This window comes from Acanthisitta chloris, unplaced genomic scaffold, assembly GCF_000695815.1.
Source record: "Acanthisitta chloris isolate BGI_N310 unplaced genomic scaffold, ASM69581v1 scaffold9919, whole genome shotgun sequence".
Taxonomy (NCBI): domain Eukaryota; kingdom Metazoa; phylum Chordata; class Aves; order Passeriformes; family Acanthisittidae; genus Acanthisitta; species Acanthisitta chloris.
Window position 1 is genome coordinate 65,191 of NW_008690826.1, and position 18,103 is coordinate 83,293.

At 40.8% G+C, this 18,103-nt stretch overlaps 1 protein-coding gene across 1 annotated transcript in view; it reads right to left on the minus strand.

Moving 5' to 3' along the window:
- ANKH (ANKH inorganic pyrophosphate transport regulator) overlaps window positions 1–16,277 on the minus strand; it is a gene marked incomplete at its 5' end in the record, with an annotated part of 48,647 nt that extends 32,370 nt beyond the window's left edge. Inside the window, 3 exons of the mRNA XM_009081981.1 lie at window positions 7,908–8,137; window positions 15,762–15,773; window positions 16,247–16,277. Coding sequence (XP_009080229.1) covers window positions 7,908–8,137; window positions 15,762–15,773; window positions 16,247–16,277 — 273 coding nt within the window. The remainder of the gene's footprint in view (window positions 1–7,907; window positions 8,138–15,761; window positions 15,774–16,246) is intronic.
- Between the last annotated feature and the right edge of the window lie 1,826 nt (window positions 16,278–18,103).

Sequence of the window (18,103 nt, forward strand, 5' to 3'; positions counted from 1 at the left end):
ATTGTGAAGGCATGCAACAAATCACAGTCATTACGCCTCTCCCTTACTCTGCCTGATGATCACCTCTACTGGGACTTGTTAGGGCACTGTGCACTTTGCTGTGCACTCTCTGGGCAACCTCAACCAGCTTTAGTTTCCTTCCTTATCTAGAGCTGGCACCTCAGGAGCCACAAGTCAGAAAAGGGCACCGTTGGAAATTGAGGAAATTCTGTTCACCAGTGTGTTATTTTGCTGTCCTGCTTGAACCCCAGACAAGAACTTTTAGTGTCAGGCAACACACCTCTTGCCAGGTCTCGCTTCTCAAGGTTCTGTGTTGAAGACAGCACAGACACAGGGACTCACAGCACAGCTCTCTAAAGAACTGCTTATGGTTCTGTTAGTACCCATGTTATCCAGCTGTTTTAATAACCTGAGTCCTCTCTGTGACTAGGAATAACACAGAGCTAGCTGTGATTGGAGTCTCTGAATTATGGGAACATATATAATATGCACAGTTAAATAATCCAGATAATTTTTAACCTTTTACAAACTATGTCCTAGACCTGCATATCATCAGTTAGTTTCCTCTATACACCTGTAATAGCGGTTAAATGAATTATTAGGCTGTAAAGTCAACCTCCCAACATAAGTAATGGCAGAATGACTTGTGCCTGGGGAACCTTACCTCAGTTCTCTACCACTTGTGTCTTTCTAAGATAATTATTTTGAATGTGAACATGTATCTGATTTTCCATTTATAACAACTCTATTATCTTTGTACAAACCTTCATATTGGCTATTTAGGCAAGCTATCCTTTTCATGCATGCATAACTGGACTGACAAATGCTAACACTAGTCATCCAATTCAATCTTCTTAGCCTAAAACTGCCTCTCATAACTCACAAACAGTATTTGGAAGCAATTAAAGAGGAGTCTAAGACATCATTGTTTTGTGATGGCTTAGGGATAGAGCAGTTAAATGATTAACAGAACTGAAGAGACTATTTCAGTCCAAACAAGACAGTGTAAACAAGACAGTAAAATACAAGGAAGACTGGAAACTGACACAGGCGTCATTCCAGAAAACAAAAACTGCCCAAAAGATGCTAAAATATTAAAACTTGACCCTGTCCCCATGCTGGTCCTTACCTACACGTCTCTCATCTGAACTATGACTGTTAGTCTCCCAGTTCACACAGTAACTCCCAAGTTGCTTAACCATCTTCCTGAGGCACTCCCAGCCTTGTTTCCTTATGAAGAGGGTCAGGGAAGAACTTTCTACCAGGACTCCAACCTTTCCTCAGTTCAGGAAGGCCAGTTTAGTTCTTTAAGTGTTCATGTGCTTGTTGCAGTTCAGTCAAACATCAAGCACAGACTTACTGTTTTTGCATGAATACCCATGCACCAACCTTCACTGAGTGTTTTGAAACCTCTCTGCTATGCATGGATTTTTGTGTGTTAAGTCCTTGTGGAAAGCTGTTTTTATGGCAAGGCAGTGCATGGATGTTTCTGTATCAACTTATTTTAATGAAGGAGGGAAGTGTGGAAGGCACCTGAGACAAGCTGCATGTGAAGGTCAGATTCATTGAACTTTCTCTTAGGTTTCATTGAAGTTGTTTTACACTTCTGCACAAAAACTTAAAAACTGCAGGAAACACACCACCTTATCCTCCCCATAGCAACTGACAGAATCAGGGTCCAGGTGCTGAGGAATGTGCTTCTGTGGAGGGACCTCCTCCAGCATTGCAGTGCTGGGAACATAGCACACGGCAGAAATCATCCTCTGTGCTCTCCATACACTTCACCTGCTCAGCTCTGCCTGATTTAAACGAGACTTTTGAAGTGTTTAGGAAGCAAGTAATATGAAACTTTTTTTGGCTCTAAAAGCCATTAAGGTATTTAAATAGGGTTTTTTTAAAGTATACTATCACAGAAAAATTCACAGAATCAGAGGGGCAAGGCTGAACTACTCTCACTTCTCAATTTTTTTCTCCCAATATCTGAGAGCATTTCACATGTTCTGAACTCAGCAAGACTTTACTTCTAGGCAAAGGCAAGAAACTTATCTGGCAGGTTTTCCAACCATAGTCCCAAACAAACAGTTCACCACAAGGTTGTAGTTTATTGGCAGGGCACTCTCAAGGGACTTTGACCACCACAGCACCACATTTTTTAAGAGTTCTAGGGATATCAACACTGAGCTTTGTAAGTGTGCTGATTTTTTTTAAAACTCTCCCCATCAAAAAAGAAAGTCTAACTGCACTTTTTTAATGTGACTTTGATTTTAACATCATAATGGTTAATCTTAAAAGTTTATTTTTAAAATGGTCAATTATTACACTTGTCAGTGAAAGCACACAATTACTTCAGCTGATGTCCATGAATGTTATCATCCTCAGAAAGAAGGACTCAGCAAGCTGAGATTTACTGACAAACAGGCAGGCATGTGTCTCTGTGAGTCAAGCAATTGTGATGCAATTAGAACTTAACCTTGGCCAACCTTACAAACTCATTATGAAGAATGGTACAAAGCTAATAACAGAGACAACAGATCCAAAGAGTACTCCATGAATCTAAAGCGGATGGAGCTTCCCGTTTCTTGCATCATTTCAACCAAAACAGACAAGTCCAACTCCAAGACAAGCTGCCTGTTTGCTCTCCTCTAATACCTCATTTATTTTGCTATGTCTATGGATCAATTTTGCTACAGCAGTTAAAGCAGGAATTGTTACTTTTGGCTTTTCCAGTTGAGTTGTAAGACCCAGAAGTTTAATAAATGACACTGAAAACTGCATACCTAATTGGATCTCCTCTTCTCTACACCAATTTCTTTAACAAGCCAATTACTACCACATAAACTTCAGACATTCTTAAAACAACTGAACACACTCTTAATGATGCCAGCAGTCTTAGAGAAATAACTGTACTGTAGTTATTTTGGAGCTGACTGCTACAGAGCATGTTATATTCACATCATAAAGAAAAAAAAAAGAAACCCTCACACAGAGCTACATATGAAAATGCTATTTTTACCAGAGGAAAAAAATTCCAAAAAATGTTTTTGGGTTAAAGTGTGTTCTTTTTAGACACATTCCATTTTCACACTTTGCTGCCAATTTTAAAAATGAACTTGGAAACTCGAGAAATAAAGAATCTATTCCGCTGATTGTCAGAAAGATGGATCACATAGCCAAAACTGGTGCTGATCAGGGGTTTGTTCAGCTAAGTGATGTGGGCATATAAAAAAATACCAATGTGAAAAAATAAAACCGAATAGCAAATTTCATTTGGAGATGGCACAGGGTATATCGATTTCTTTGTCTTTGATTAGCCTGATTTAAAAGAGAAGAAAAAGCCCATGCCCCCCCTTGTGAAAGCCCAAATGATGGGAGTATTTAAGGCTTTGTGAGGTTTTTTTTTGCTTATAGCAATACATGAATTTAAAAAAAAACAAAACAGTTTAAGAGCATCTCAATGCAGACTGATTACTGCAATCATCTTTTTCTGTACTCAGCTCTAGTTCCAAAATTGCATTGGTTGATTTTCCCAAATCTATCAATGACTGTTGGTATCTGAAATATCTTCAGATAGGCCAACAACTCATAAGACTCAAAATTAGCCTGTTTTAACTGAAACCCAATCACTGGTACCCATAAATGCTTTGGTTATAGGCTTTCCTCCTTATTTCTTTGCCCTGAGTACCTTGCTGGAAAGAAACTGCCCCGGTTGTGGGAGAAGGGTTGGGGCAGACAGGGAGGCATATTACTGCTTTAGCAATGGCCATGTGAAGATGCTGAAGTATGACAAATTTTTAATGAATAACATTTTCTTATCATTTAGAAAGGGGAAAAAAAAAAGCAAGCTTGGATTGTATTCTGATTTGTGTTCCTGTGCTAACGTCTTTTTTCCAAGGCAAAACGTTGGGCCCATTGGAAAAAGACTGACTGGAAAAAAAACAGTTCAGCTCATCATAAGCCACTCTGTTAGCTCCCAGTCTCTAGAAAATTCCAGTAATGTTACATTGGAATTGGTGGGCTTACACCTATGTCTCAATTTTTATGCATATCTTTCATATACATGCAGTAACCATGCATGTAGGAAGTTCGAAAATACCAGTGGAATTACTAGGAACTGCTAAAGTTTTCCTCTGTGCAATCTGTGCTGGAGTGGCCCAAGCCCACAAGCCTGCTAGGAATAAATTGGCACAAAACAAATCACTCACATGTCTTGACCACCCAATCTGATATACATTACTAAAGTTAACCTATACTAAAGTTTACTGGTTACTGAAGTTCCAACCTTTTTCTCCTTGTGATGACAATAATCAATCATATAGTCTTTAATCAGGTGTAGTGAGCACCAGTTAAGGGTGTCTGCTTAAGCAAAGAGGATGTTTCCTCAAAGTAACTTCTGCCTTGTCATTTCCAGAAACTCAGACAGTTATTCAAAAGGAAATAAACTTTTTCAGTATACTACTTCTCAGTAAACTCATGACAAGTTGAACAATGCCATTTTGTTGCCAACGAAAATGTGCATGTCCTTCATGAAACTGGTGCTAAAAGAACTCACTTAGTATGGAGGTCTTACCAGCAACAGCAGTAATGCACTATGTTAGCATAATGTTATATATATATGACTTTTCTCCTCTGTCAAGCTGGCAGCTTAGTAAGATGTCAAAAATATGCACAGACAGGCTTAGCATCTTGAATCCCTTCTCTTACAGCCACCAAAAATCCAATCTCTGAAATAACGAGACGTTTCAGATCCTAGCTACATAGTGAACGTCCCACCAGAAAACCTTCACTGGTGGTAGCAGCTGCCCCCAAAACAGCCCAAGGGAAGGAAGGCAGTACACTATCTTCTATTTCCAGACCACAACTGAAACAGCAAATCCAGGAATACTGTACTGACCAAGGTTTGCAGCAGCATTACAAGAGGGACGAGAATATGGTTTCAGATCCCTTCGGTCAGCTTGGTTCTCAGTTCTTACTGCTACCTGTACAGAGGAGTGATGGGAGCTGTTGGTTAGGACTTTGCAGATGTTCACTGGAATGTGGTGGGGCGATGATTTAGGGACCCAGAGCATGCAACTGTGAGTTTGAGTGGTTTGGCTCAGCCAGTCACTCCCACAGGGGATTACGTGAGCCCCAGTGGGGAAGCAGCAGTGGGGAGCTGGTGCTGAAGCAATGAAGCATGAGTCAAGTGGGTGAAACGGTCTGTTCTGGTATTTTAAATGAGTAGAGGCTGCTGTTTGTGAGGAGCTGTGTGCACAGACTGCAAACAGTCTCTATCACAGTTGGAAATATGGTGATTCATTGTGGTCAATGTGTTTCTACCATCACTTATTTTTTCCTTCTGATTTTTGGTCCTCCTTATTTCACCAGGCTTTTTGTTTCCTGTTTCTTCCTGGGCTTTGACAGTCCATGGCAGACAGTCATGTCATCTTCCTTATTCCTATACTCATGGCATGTGGAAGAAATCCAGTCCCCTGAGTATTGTTTGTTTCTCTTTTTCATCTGCCGAGCATAGGTAACCTGGTTTTGTGTCTTGTGTAGATAGCCTGTGAAAGGCTTGCAGCTGCTGGGTAGTAGTTGCAGGTCCTAGGAGGCTGCCTGTCACTGGACTCCTTCTCTTCCTCCTGCTAGGCAGGCTGTGCATCTGTGGGTCAGAGCAGAATAATCAGGATTTGAAACAGGTTCAAAGGAAACTTGGAACATAAAACTTGGCAACATCAGCCAGGCAATTGGTGCTAGAATCTGACTAACTCCATTCTCTCGGGCGCTCTGCCAGTCTCTGCTGTGGCCTTTGCATATTTTCAGCCATAGACAAGTTCAAATACTAAAAAATATTTTGCAGTCTGTCTCCATAAGCAGCTGAAAGATTGTGTGTAGCCCTTTATTTCAGGACTTTAAAACATGGCAAGCACAACCTCTTTATTCCCCCAGTATCTGCAGAGGGCATTTCAGAGGTTCTGAACTCAGGAGGGCTCTACATCCAAGCAAAGGCAAAAAATTTATCTGGATGTTTTTCCAACCGTTGTCACAAACACCTCCTTTCAATAAGAAGTTCCACATAGAAAATCCAGTTATGTCTTTCACCTGGAAATTTGATAGTTATATTTTAAATTTTCTTAAAATCTATCCTAGCTTAAAATATTGGATGACTAGAAAATAACTTTTTATCCAGCTGGCAAAGCCAAAAACTTTGACCAGCACTGGCAGAAAAACAAGGCACCAACTAGAAGGGCAGCTCTGGGGGCTGAAGAAACATACCAAGCAAGGAAATATGAGAGCCAAGTGTACAAATGGCCCAAAGTTTAAAACACTGACTCAATAATGCAGCCTCAAATGTAAACATATTGAGGAAATGACCAATCGCTATCAGTGAATTAAATTAACTTGAATGCATGGATTCAGTCTATAAAATTAGCAACAGCTTATCCCTGGCACAGAGTTGCCATGGCTAGTGAGCCATTACTGTAAACATTTATTATGACCATAACACGGAACAAAGGTAAATAGCACAGGGCTCTCATATCAGTGGTGGAATAAGAGATATGATGGTCAAAACAAAATGTAGTGCTTGGGAGGCACATAAAGCTGGTGAATATAGCTGGCAGTCTGTTAAAGGATAATAGGAGGGGGCATTTGTTTTTACCAGATGGCTCTTGTACCTACTCAGGCAGGAACTGAAGTAGTTGAATTGTATTGTATTGTGTTTTACTGTATTGTATAGTATTCTATATGCTGAACAGCAGCACATGTTGCTCTTGAGATACTAAGAGCCTGGTAATGAATGCTGCCTCACTTTCAGGCCACTCTGTGATTTCACAGCAATTCAGGATATTGCCATTACATATACATTTCCCATCTTTCTGTGACAGAATGACCTGTTACTGCTGGTCATCCAATTCAGCACTACTGCCTCCTCAGACAATGCATGCCTCCACAGGCTGTCCCACTACCTCCTCCCTCCCACCTCTTGGAGTTCTCGGGTTTTAGAATTTTACCTGCTGAATGCAATGCACTCTCTGCTTGTTCCTCCAGCATCTCCTATTCCTTGCTGCTGAGGTCCAGAGGTTTCGGCTCTGTAGAATGAGCCAGAAGGTATGGAGAATCTGGTGCAGTTCTTGGAGAGGATGAAGATATAAGTCTTCCAAGTCCCATGGCTTTTCATTGTTGTGGCTGATGCTTGAGTTGATATCCCGTTCTCTCCAGGCTCTCAGAAACTGGCAAATCCTGTGGCTGCCTTACTTTTTATGTTGAGTTCATGTCTGCTTGTGCGTTTGCTTTGTTCCAGAGTACACTCAGAGAGCTGGTCTTAGTTTGGTATAAAGTGTTCTTAGTAACTATTTCCTCACTTACAGATTAATTATTCAACAGAAGTGGATGATGACTAGCAGTAGTAAAGAGTAATAACTGATATTTTAATGAGGATTCTGGCACCTACTTGCTTACAGTTTTGTACTGTGAGAGTAGCAAAGGGATGGGTAGAGATGGAATATACCACCAATGCCACTGAGAACTGACAAACAGTCCTACCAAGCACACCCCAAGTCCTGCCAAACCCATTCCAGGAAATACTGCTAGCTGATCATCACTGCCTAACAGCAATACTGAGCTGTCAGTTTCAGGCAACCTGTCAACCTTGCCAGCATTCTGGTCACACACCCGACTGAAAGAGATCAGCAGCATGTTTTGCTGCCAGGGAGGAGAGCCCTGTGGGTGGAATTTGCTCCTTAACAACCTGCTTAAAAAGTAATAAAAATTGTGTGGATGGGCATGATACCTGCCCAAGAGATTTAATCTCTTTTGCATCTCCTGTTGCACTTACAAATGAAATATTAAGCCTACAGATGAATCAGACTGAAGAACAGGATAGGGAAGCAAATTAAAAGACATATTAACTAGACGGGAAGTGACCTTACCTATTAAGGTATGAAATATAGCAGCTACAGCGCCAGCCACAACCATGCACAAAACTGCTTTGGTCCTGTCTCGCTTGCTGTTCACAAACACCAGACCTACATTTTTGAAGTCACTCATAGGACCCGTGAAGAACTTCATCAGGGAGTATGCCAGCCCATAGCTGGCCAACATTTCCACAGCATCTTCCTTGACAGCAGCGATGCCCCTATTCAAGGCCTGTTGAAACACAGAAAGAGCAAATAATGTAGCGCGTGTGGAAGTGTACCAAACACAATCTGCTGCATCTGGTTTCTGAAGGAACAAGCAAGTTCAGCTGCCATTGTTTTCACCCTCAGCTGAACTTTATTTCTCTGAATTTGGCAGCAGTAATTTGTGACTTGTGACACAGGCAAAATAATTTCATATAGACAGTAAATTCAAATCAAGTACACTTGAAGATAAGGTAAGTATTTATTTCTAAAGCATATAATGGAATTCCTGCTATACCAGAAGTCAGAATATTTTCTTTTTAGACTAATTTTATGACCTGCTAATAACCATGGATGACACAGGATCACTGAAACACTGCTTTGAGGTCTCAGCCCTGACATGAACAAAGCACAGTCCTTGCACACCACTTTTACAGGGAAAATCTCTGACATTATTATTGCTCAAAGTTGGGGAGCTCAAAGGTTTTTTCAGTGTGATGAGCTTTTCACAACATCCCATGTAATTGTTGTAAATAGCTGATATTAGTCTACAATTTTTATCATGAAATGAGGCCAAATATGCACCTAATTAAACATAACTGGTCTCCTTTCATGCACTTAACAAGGTTCTGATTCAATATTAATTTATATCTCCACGTACAGCACATGTCTTTCGAGACATATTCAGGTACAACTAACCTACTAATTCATTCTAGGACCGTATTTAGGAAATATCTGCCAATGAATCACTGAGAATTAGGTATACTGTTTTTATAATTGAGGTGAACCATGTAAAAAATGTGTAACATTCCTTCAGATTCCAGCTTGAACCAAAATGCTTCTAAAATATTGAATAAAAATGACAGAATGATAAATTTTATCTGCAGCGTGACAGCATCAATCATCTGGTACAGCCAGCAAACTGTTAAAACAAGATTAGATTCATAAAGCATGAAGGATGAAATATGACTTGTTTTCACAAGTATTTAGCTCCTTTGGGTTACAGCTGATGTGTGCTGACAGGGCCATGGCAATGAGGCCAAACAGGAACATCTCGCCAACCCACCCTCCAGTCCATCCACTCACACAGCAGTTTTAATACCACTTTTTCTGAATTAATAAACCAGGTAGAATATCATTAGGTAATCATGGTGAAGTCCTTCAATTTCGAATGTAAGCACAGGTTTTTTGTTGTAGTCTTTTGACTGTTTTTCTCTTCCAAAGAAGGGAAGCAACTCCCATACAAACAAGCAACTCCCATTGACTTCCAAAGAAACCGTATCCCCAAAGCAGAAATGATCATTTTTCCTACTGTTCTTTTCCACTCTTTCTGTGAGACACACTTAATTTTTGAAACTAAAGCTGAACTGTCAACATAGCAAAAAGCTGTAGAAAATATCAACTTCTCCATCCTTGATATCTGCCAAATCTCCTTCTTGCAATGTGCTCTGACCTGAATGCCTGAGGCTCCAAATGTTTTCATCTGTCTTGTTCCAGTTTATTCCTTCCTGGAAACACCATGTGTTAGTATGGAATATCTGAAGCTGCTATATGCAACCTTTCCTGGGATATAGATAATTCCATCTATTTTATTTGTAAGAGTTCAAATTACATTTAACCTGCAGATGCTAAAACCATTTGTGGGTGCACAAAACTGTATTCAAACAATTTCTGGAAAAGACCGTGGCCTCTGAAACGAATGCTCAAGTTTACCTGTCTTTTGTGATGATGCTTGTGATGTTGTAATCAATACTGATATTATAATCTTTTAATTTCCTAAAGATGCTGAATCTCCCAGATGTTGTTGCCCATAATACGCAAATAGCCTTAGATTATGCCAAATAGAAGGTTCCTTGATCGTGGCTCTTCCCCTCTCTTTTCTTCTGTCAACAGTGAAATATTTCTGGCAGCTTCAATTTAAAGAGAAACAGCTACCCAATTTCAGGCAGTCTCGTTTAAAAGCTTCTTGTCACATGTAAACAGCTGAATTACTTCCAGTACAGTTTCACAGCCACAAGAGCTTCCTTCCTGCTTTGTACAACTACAGAATAACAGAGCCTATGGAGGATGGTAATCCACTTCTGACAAGGTCATGGGATAAACATGGCTTTAAGAAATCACGGTCTGTCAAGAGGCATGGCACTATGATCCCTCTGCAGAGAGACAAATCTTTGCTGAGCACAGACGTCATGCCAGTGAAAACAACTCCATATGACTTTGGCCCCGAGGTAACTAAGTTTTCCCACCTAAGTAGGACAGACAGAAAGACTTGAGCACTCATCTTCCTCTCTGGTTTTACTGATCTCTTTTGTATGAACAAATGACAGCCAAGCAGATAACTTCTGAGTAATCCTCCCTGGAGACACCCTGTGTATCAGGTAAGGTAAACTGGCAAAATCCAAAAGAGGCTTTTGTAAGAGGTATGTTGCCATTAATTTATACTCCTGTGGAATGCCTGGCTGACATGATGAAATACTCTAGAGGCTAGCCCTGAAAAAGCAATCCTCCTAAATGCTTCTTTGGAAAGATCCTTAGGAAATGAACAGTCAATAGGGCTGTGTACAGATCATTAAGCTTCTGCAGCCTTTTCCTTTTTCACTTTTAGATGACAATACAATTCATCCTCAACTTCCAAACTCTATACGAAAACTTGCGTAGCCTCTCTATCTCATGTACCTTAGCATACTTTTGCTGCTGAAGCTGCTGATGTCATATTTGATATCTTTAAATCCAAAAGAAATCCCAGATAATTGATAAAGCTACTTTGGAGTGCAATATGAAAGACACAGGCACTTGACCTTTCATGGCATGCCAGCCAAGGAGCTGGTAAACTTCCAGTCTAATTTCACGTTAGATTTCCAATTAAATCTGTCATAAAGGAAGCCTATAAACCAGGCCAAGGTCTTGATATTTTAATCTGGCTTTATTTTGCACATTTACTGTGTGAACAAAAATCAATAACAAAAGTTCATCAGTAGCATCTGTACTAGAGTGTACCTCTACAAAGCTCTGCGTAGCTTGTCAATGAAACCACACAGAACTAGGTAGTAATAATATTAATGACAATACTTAATACAGGATGTTAGATCATACATATTTCAGATGTCATCCTACTTTGAGGTGGCTTATTCACACAAGATTTGATGGGAGAACTAGGAAATCCAGATGCTAGAAGACAGACCATTGGTGACATCACCTTCTCCTGAGTTCTTAATGAATCACTAACCTAATGGAGTGGTAGGTGAAAATGTCACAGTAAAGTGCATTTCAACAAAAGGGATTAAAACAAAGCCACAGATAATGCTGACTCTTCTTTTAGAAATAACAGAAAAGAAATATAGAATGCTTCCAGGCTGAGCACAATCTGGTAGGCACATGGACAGGTTAATTGAAGTAAGTCCTATTTCTAAAATACTTCTCAAAAAAAGCATAATGGATGAATGCAACAAACTTTTGCAAGCAAAAGCAGTGATTTAAAAAGCAAAAATTGTGAGAAAAATGTCAAAGGTCTAACTTATCCTATTTTGCATGAGCTTTCAGCACTATTCACTAATGTTGGCAGAAAAGGTTTGGTTTGAATCTACAGACACAAACCTTTGTTGCCAAAACCCCAAACTCTGTAGAGTTTGACCATTACTTACACAACCCTCCTCTCCCAGAGACGACTGGATACCTGATGTTTTACTTTGTATTGACTTAGACATATAAAAACATTTTAAAAATCCACTGAGAAAGCAACACCTATTGTATAAGTTTTCCTCTGCTTTTAAAACTGTTTTATTGCCTACATACTGCATAGATTTTCAATAGTCTGTATCTAACTAGAAGGGCACATTTTCTACTTCAAGTTAACTACTGACTGTGCAGTCAGTACTTGACAAGTGCAAGTGTTTCAAAGAAGAGCAAATAAAATCCAAGACATGGAATTCTTGTTAATCTTCAATTTTGCTTATCCTGGAAAAGCAGACTGTGACCTAGTGGACTCTGGTATGTTCCTATGGCTTGTTTGAAGCTGGGATTCTGCCTGAGATGTTTTCAAATCTGTTCAGGCTAGTTATCTACCTAAGGGTGACATCAAAAGCCTGCTCAGTTTGGCAGTATCTTAGCCAAATGTATGTTTGGTTCAGCAACCATTTGTAACGTGTTACCCTTCCCCCTACACCTTTCTTCCTACCTGCTCTCCCCTAAGATAATGGAAGAGACCCAAAGCATCCTGTTAAAGAGCAAGCCGACATAGGGGACTGTCTTACTCCTGCGTCAAATAATCTCTCTCCTGATGACTGTTGGCTAAATCCTGTCACATTGAAATCAAATGTACCAGCTGGCTCTGGCTGTTCTGTCTCCTGCTGTCACTGCTGCAGGAACTGCCCTGCCAGAAGGACACCTGACAGATCTGATGCTCTGTAAGCACGACATAATTGGACTACTGTGTAGGTGCTACCTGAGCATTATCCATCTGCATCTCTGCTTCTGGATGGGTTTCTCATAAAGGCAGGAGCCCCTGACAAGCAATTTGAGATAAACAGTTAGTGTTCTGGCACAGGTCTGTGTTAAGACTTCCAGACATACACAGAAGTGGGAGAAAACCAGGAAGAAATAATGGATACACATTTATCTGGCTCAAGAAGATTGTCCAAATATACTGTGTGAAAAGAGTGCCCTGTCAGGGTAGAGGGAGTCAGACCTTGTAGCCTGAAAATGATGACAGACAAGTGTTCACTGTTTTTGGGCCTTTTTTTTTTTTTGTTTGGGGTTTGTTCTGTTTTGTTCTGCAATGCTTTTACCCTAATCCAGTACCACTAATTTTGGGTCAGCATCTGTTGTAGCTCATGTGTCAGGTGACTGAAATGCCATCTAAGGTCAGTTCCTACTAGCCCACTGTTAAAATACTTTATTTTCCCCCTGCTCTGTTACTAAAGCTGGCTGTGAGGGAACAGCCAGTCACCCCTGCCTACAGCACTGCAAGTGTTGACATTGGTTCAACCCACAGAAGTAACCCCAGTCCCCAGCAAGAGACCAGAGCTCCAAACCCCCATCTGAAGGAAGATAAGATGCCTGTCCTGAGAGAGGAACACCTAGACATCCTCGTGGTATGTAGCCTACCTCTGGAGAGGCTGCCCTTGGAATAGCATTAAGACTGCCCTGAAAATGAGATAGTCACTTGCTGCTTTCTAATTCAAAATGCAGGGCAGGTGTCACGTTTTATCTCTAAGAAAAGCTAGTGTGCAAAAAATTTCAACCCAATTTACTCTGCCCGCTTAAGTAATGACACCATGGCCTAGAAGAAAGCTCATGTTCCCTGTGAAGCAAAAAACAAGCTATGAAAACTAGAATGCTATCGGTAGCAATTTTTCCCCATTCATCTTCCTGAGCAGCAATGAAAAGCAAGAATTAGTATTTTTGCAAGGTTCCTACTCTAATGGAAATGCCTGTTACACTGTGACCATGATCAGGATCTCAGTTTTACTTGTTGACACTATCCACTCATTATCCAAGAAATTCTCTAAATCCAAAATAATGTAATTTAAGAGCACTTGGAGCTTTCACTTGACCTGGGATGCATCGGGGAACAACACTTTTTAACAGGCACAGCCAGGAGATGTAGGAATAACTAGGGCAGCAGTGGCAACAGTGGTCAGTGAAAATGGAATATCCTTCTCACTGCAGGAGCTACGACAGAGGAGGACCTGCCTGGGAGCGGAGGAGCAGCTACGGCACACTACCCTAAGGCACCTATTGTATGTGTGATTCATGAACAACCTGCACAGCAAGGCAGAGAATAATACAAAAGACACAGAAGACTGCAGAAGATAATGGTGCAGAACCACAGGAAAGAAACGAGACTCAGTGAAGCCAACATGTGCTTCATTTTAAACTACATTTGACAAAGTGACAGAAAATTTGTGACAGGGAACAATCTTGGAGAGGTGGAACAGTTTTTGCAGATGGTTGCTTCCCTGTGGGATGTGGAGAACACTGATCCTGAAGCCAAGAATGCTAGGGAAGCCCTTCAGGACACACACCCTGTGTATTGAACAAGGATGCCCAACACCTGCATGAAGGAGACCTAATGCACTGCCATTTCCATTGATGTCTGTGGAGAAACATGCCTCCTGAGGTGAGACTATGAGCGTTAACCTTTCTTGGCCTTTCTTAGGCAACCAGTGCTTCTAAGGGAACAAGACAAAAGCAAAATCAACATGTCAGAGATATTCCTCTGCATTATGACTTTTCCTGGTATCCTCTGGCTGATGCTAATCAACTGTCCAGCATGTATTCAGAATGAAACATGCAAGGGAATGCTTTGCTCCCAGAGCAGTGTGCAAGCTTTTCATTCAGGTTTCCCTGGAGCTCATTCGCAAAGGTGACAAGCAGACTCTGGGCTGAAGTTAATTTATCTTCAGATCTTCTTCACGCAGATGCCAAAGACTCATTTACCTCTCCAAAGCTATTTCTGTTTCTAAGTCTATGAGCATAGACGAATAAAATTGAGACATAAATTGAGACACATAAAGCTAGGAGAAGGTTGGTTCCCTGTCCCTTCAAAATGCCCAGTGGAATAGATATCATTTCTTCACCAAATTCCATTTTGATTACTTTTAAGTGCTGGAAAACACTGGGGAGGATACAAATGCATATCAAATGTATCTGCACACAAAGAATATTTGCCTTAATCGCAAGTGATACAGTATCTGCAGAAGTGCTTCTTCTTTTGTTTTTAATTTTCCACAGAAATAGGCTCTGTTCTCTTCCTTACATTATATCCCTGAAGTAAAAAGTAAGCTGATTTACTATCAGTTGCACATTTCATAAAATCACATTTTCTCATGTTTATAAATTAAATCTCTGCAAGGACTGTTATAAGACTTGTTTGTATGCACACAGCAAATCTAATCTATACAGGTCCCATACCTGTCAGTCTCTCACAGCTCTGGCATATTGCCTTTTTATTAGCATTAACTCAGTCTTTGCTGAAATATTGCTCATAGCTTTCTTATCCTGAAATGGAAATTGCCACTTTCTCCATGATCACACCTTCTCACTAGGCTCCAAAGCCCATGGACAAGTTCAGGTTGGAAGGGGCCCTTGTGCACGAGCTTAGAGCACTGCCCCAGGCTGAACATCTGGGAGATGTTGTAGAGGAGACCCCACACCTTCCCTAGACAATCACCTTAAGAGGCCACCCTCACCCTGAACCTTAAAATGTCACCAAAACTGACATCTGAACATTCACATCTGTCTCTCTTGCACATTAAAACAAACCCTCCTGGCAGGGAAGAGCATCAGCCTGACTCCATTTCCCACATTTCCCCTTCCTTTCCTGGAAGATCTCTTGTTTCATCACTCAGTACCACTTCTCACTTTCACCAAAGATCTTGTCCTTGACAACAACTCACCCATAGTTTTACCTCATGGCAAGCAATGAGTTAGTTCCATTTGCCTTCTAATTTTCACCCTTCCTGTTCAGTATTTTTCAGTAGTTTAGATGTTGTGTTTGTTTCTTTTGTGTTTCTAAGGTCAGGCCTTGCATATGAAGCTCGACTTCTGCTTTCTCATGTTTTCACATATTATAAGTAGTTCCCTTAAGTGGCATTTTTTCACATCAGGTCAACTGACATAATTACAAGATCCTGTATGTACAGTAAATCCAATTGCCCTCCCCCAAATATGCAAAGACTCAAATTGAAAAAAAAATTATCCAAATACTTTAACAGATCTGCAAAAGTACTTTTGCCAGCTGCAGGAGTAAGGGAAATTAATGAGGTTTGCCCCTGGCTTTATATATTTTTAAAACACTTTCATTTAATTTTTCAAGTTATAACAATCTTAATGCATGCAGTATTTGGTGGAAATTTCTGAAATTTGGCAGAGGCTATCAAAAATGCCTTTAAACCACACCAAAACTTGGCCAAGCATCTGCAAAATATGAATTGCACAGGTTCAGTAAAACTTGTTAAACTACTTTTAGTGCACAGAAATCTTGCCTATATTTCAGCTGTGACAACTGTGCTCCTGGGCATCAAGCTTAAAGCAGTGAAGGTCAAGCACCACAGAGCAGAGACCATACAAGTTCAAGCAACCAGGAGACAAGAGCACTACTTGTATCCTTCACTCAGAGCAAAAGGAAAAGTGTTTCTCTTTCCACGGACTAAAATTGCAGTACCCTACTAAGAATTCTTTCTCTCAGGAATTGTGAGGTGATTTATTCTCCTATTTTGGCTCTTGTGGAAAGGACCCTAGAGACCAGATCTGTAAAATTTACTTCTATTGCTTCAGTTGTCTTATTTCTATATGCTTTCCACTCTTTGTAGTGATTAAGAGACCATGTCCTCCTACTTGGAAGGCAAATAATTGACACTTCCTCTCAGTTCTCTTTACACTTGAATTTAAGAGATGTAATAATTACACCCAACAAACTCTGTGAAAGTCAATAATCAAACTCAAGGCCATCAATACTGCAGCAAAATCTTTTAGTATCATTGCATGTACTATCCTACCACTTCATGGCTGCTCTAGAGATTACCCTACTGATGCTATTGTTAAAAATACTGATTTTGCTACAGCCAGAACTGGAAGTCAGCTGGGAGAGGTGGGTTACTTCACTGGAGTATGGTCATCCAAACAGGTATTTTGGAATTTGGTGCAACAAAGAAGTGGAAGCCTCCCAAGACATATGTCCTACGAGGGGAACTTTCTGTTAAATCAGCAGCCGATTCTTTTGGTAAATAAATTTGTGAGACACTTAGTCGAGTTGTACATGTCCAGGCTTTTCAGACTGCAGAAGATGGTGAAGTTCAGCCTCAGTGACAATGTGCACTAAGAGACTAAGGAGCTTTCAGATAAGGGGCTGTAAGGGAAGACACTTTCCGTGCAAGAGTAGATTTTTTTCAATAAGTCACTTTTAGGTGTGACTAAAGCACAAGTTCATTACTCAAAAGCTGAAAATGCGAGCATTAGAGGGGGCTACCTTTTGCTGTCTGCTTCTTGCTCTCTCCCTCGCCCAGTGTAGTTCAAATTCATCAGTAGCCACCAGCAGACCAAAGTAAGGGTAGCTTACAAACTATGACCCCTCTGCTGCCAGTGTTGGTCCTCACGCCATTCACAGCTCCCTGGAAGTGTCATTACATATGCCTGCTAGGCAAAAGATGTAAAGTGGCCAAGTCTCTGCCATTTAATGAACATTACTTGTACATACTGAAAGGCTAAAGCAAACTAAAGAAATTGTCTGCAAGTTTGGTTCATTCAGCTTGGGTAAATGTTCCCTGACTGCAGACAGGAGATGTAAGGAGCCTGCTGAGCAAATGCACTAAAGTCCTGACTTGTCTAATGAGACTGGGCTTAGAAGAAAGGTAAATAACTGCAGGTCAGTTTTTCATCCTCCTCAGTACTGCACTATGTCAAAAAACCCCAAACAATCTATAAAGTGCATGTCAAAGCTACTCTGATTACAAAAAATACACATAACCACAAAAAATACACATAGCCATCAAAGAAGGCCTCTGTGCCTGACTTCAGAAATGGGAGCTTGCCCAGCTGTCCATGAACATGTAGTACAGCCCTACCTTTCTGTGTACTTAGCGCACTATGCAATTATCTGCTGTCCATTAGCTTACTCTTAAAGCATTTACCTCCCCATGTGGCTCAGCACGGACTCTTATGTTCCAGGGCTTTGCCCAACTTCAGCGGAGCAGAACATATTTGAGGTCTGTGATTTTCATCAGCTGTTGTGTCGGGAGCAGGGAGCATGGCTGGTTAAGGTCTGTCATTAAGCAGCTGTTCCCTCCAGCATGTTGCCTGCTAGGCAAAGCACAGTTAGGGCTACACAAAGCTGAGTTTGTTAGGTGTGAGTGGCTGCGACTGCAAGTGTAGAGCTGCCAAAATAGCTCATGTCTTAATTGCTTAGAGGCGACAAGTAGAGGGCACCCAGATCACCAGACTAAATACAAACTTGCTGTTTCTGCTGCTGGAAACACCCATCGTAAATAAGGCCCTAACAACAGTAAGAA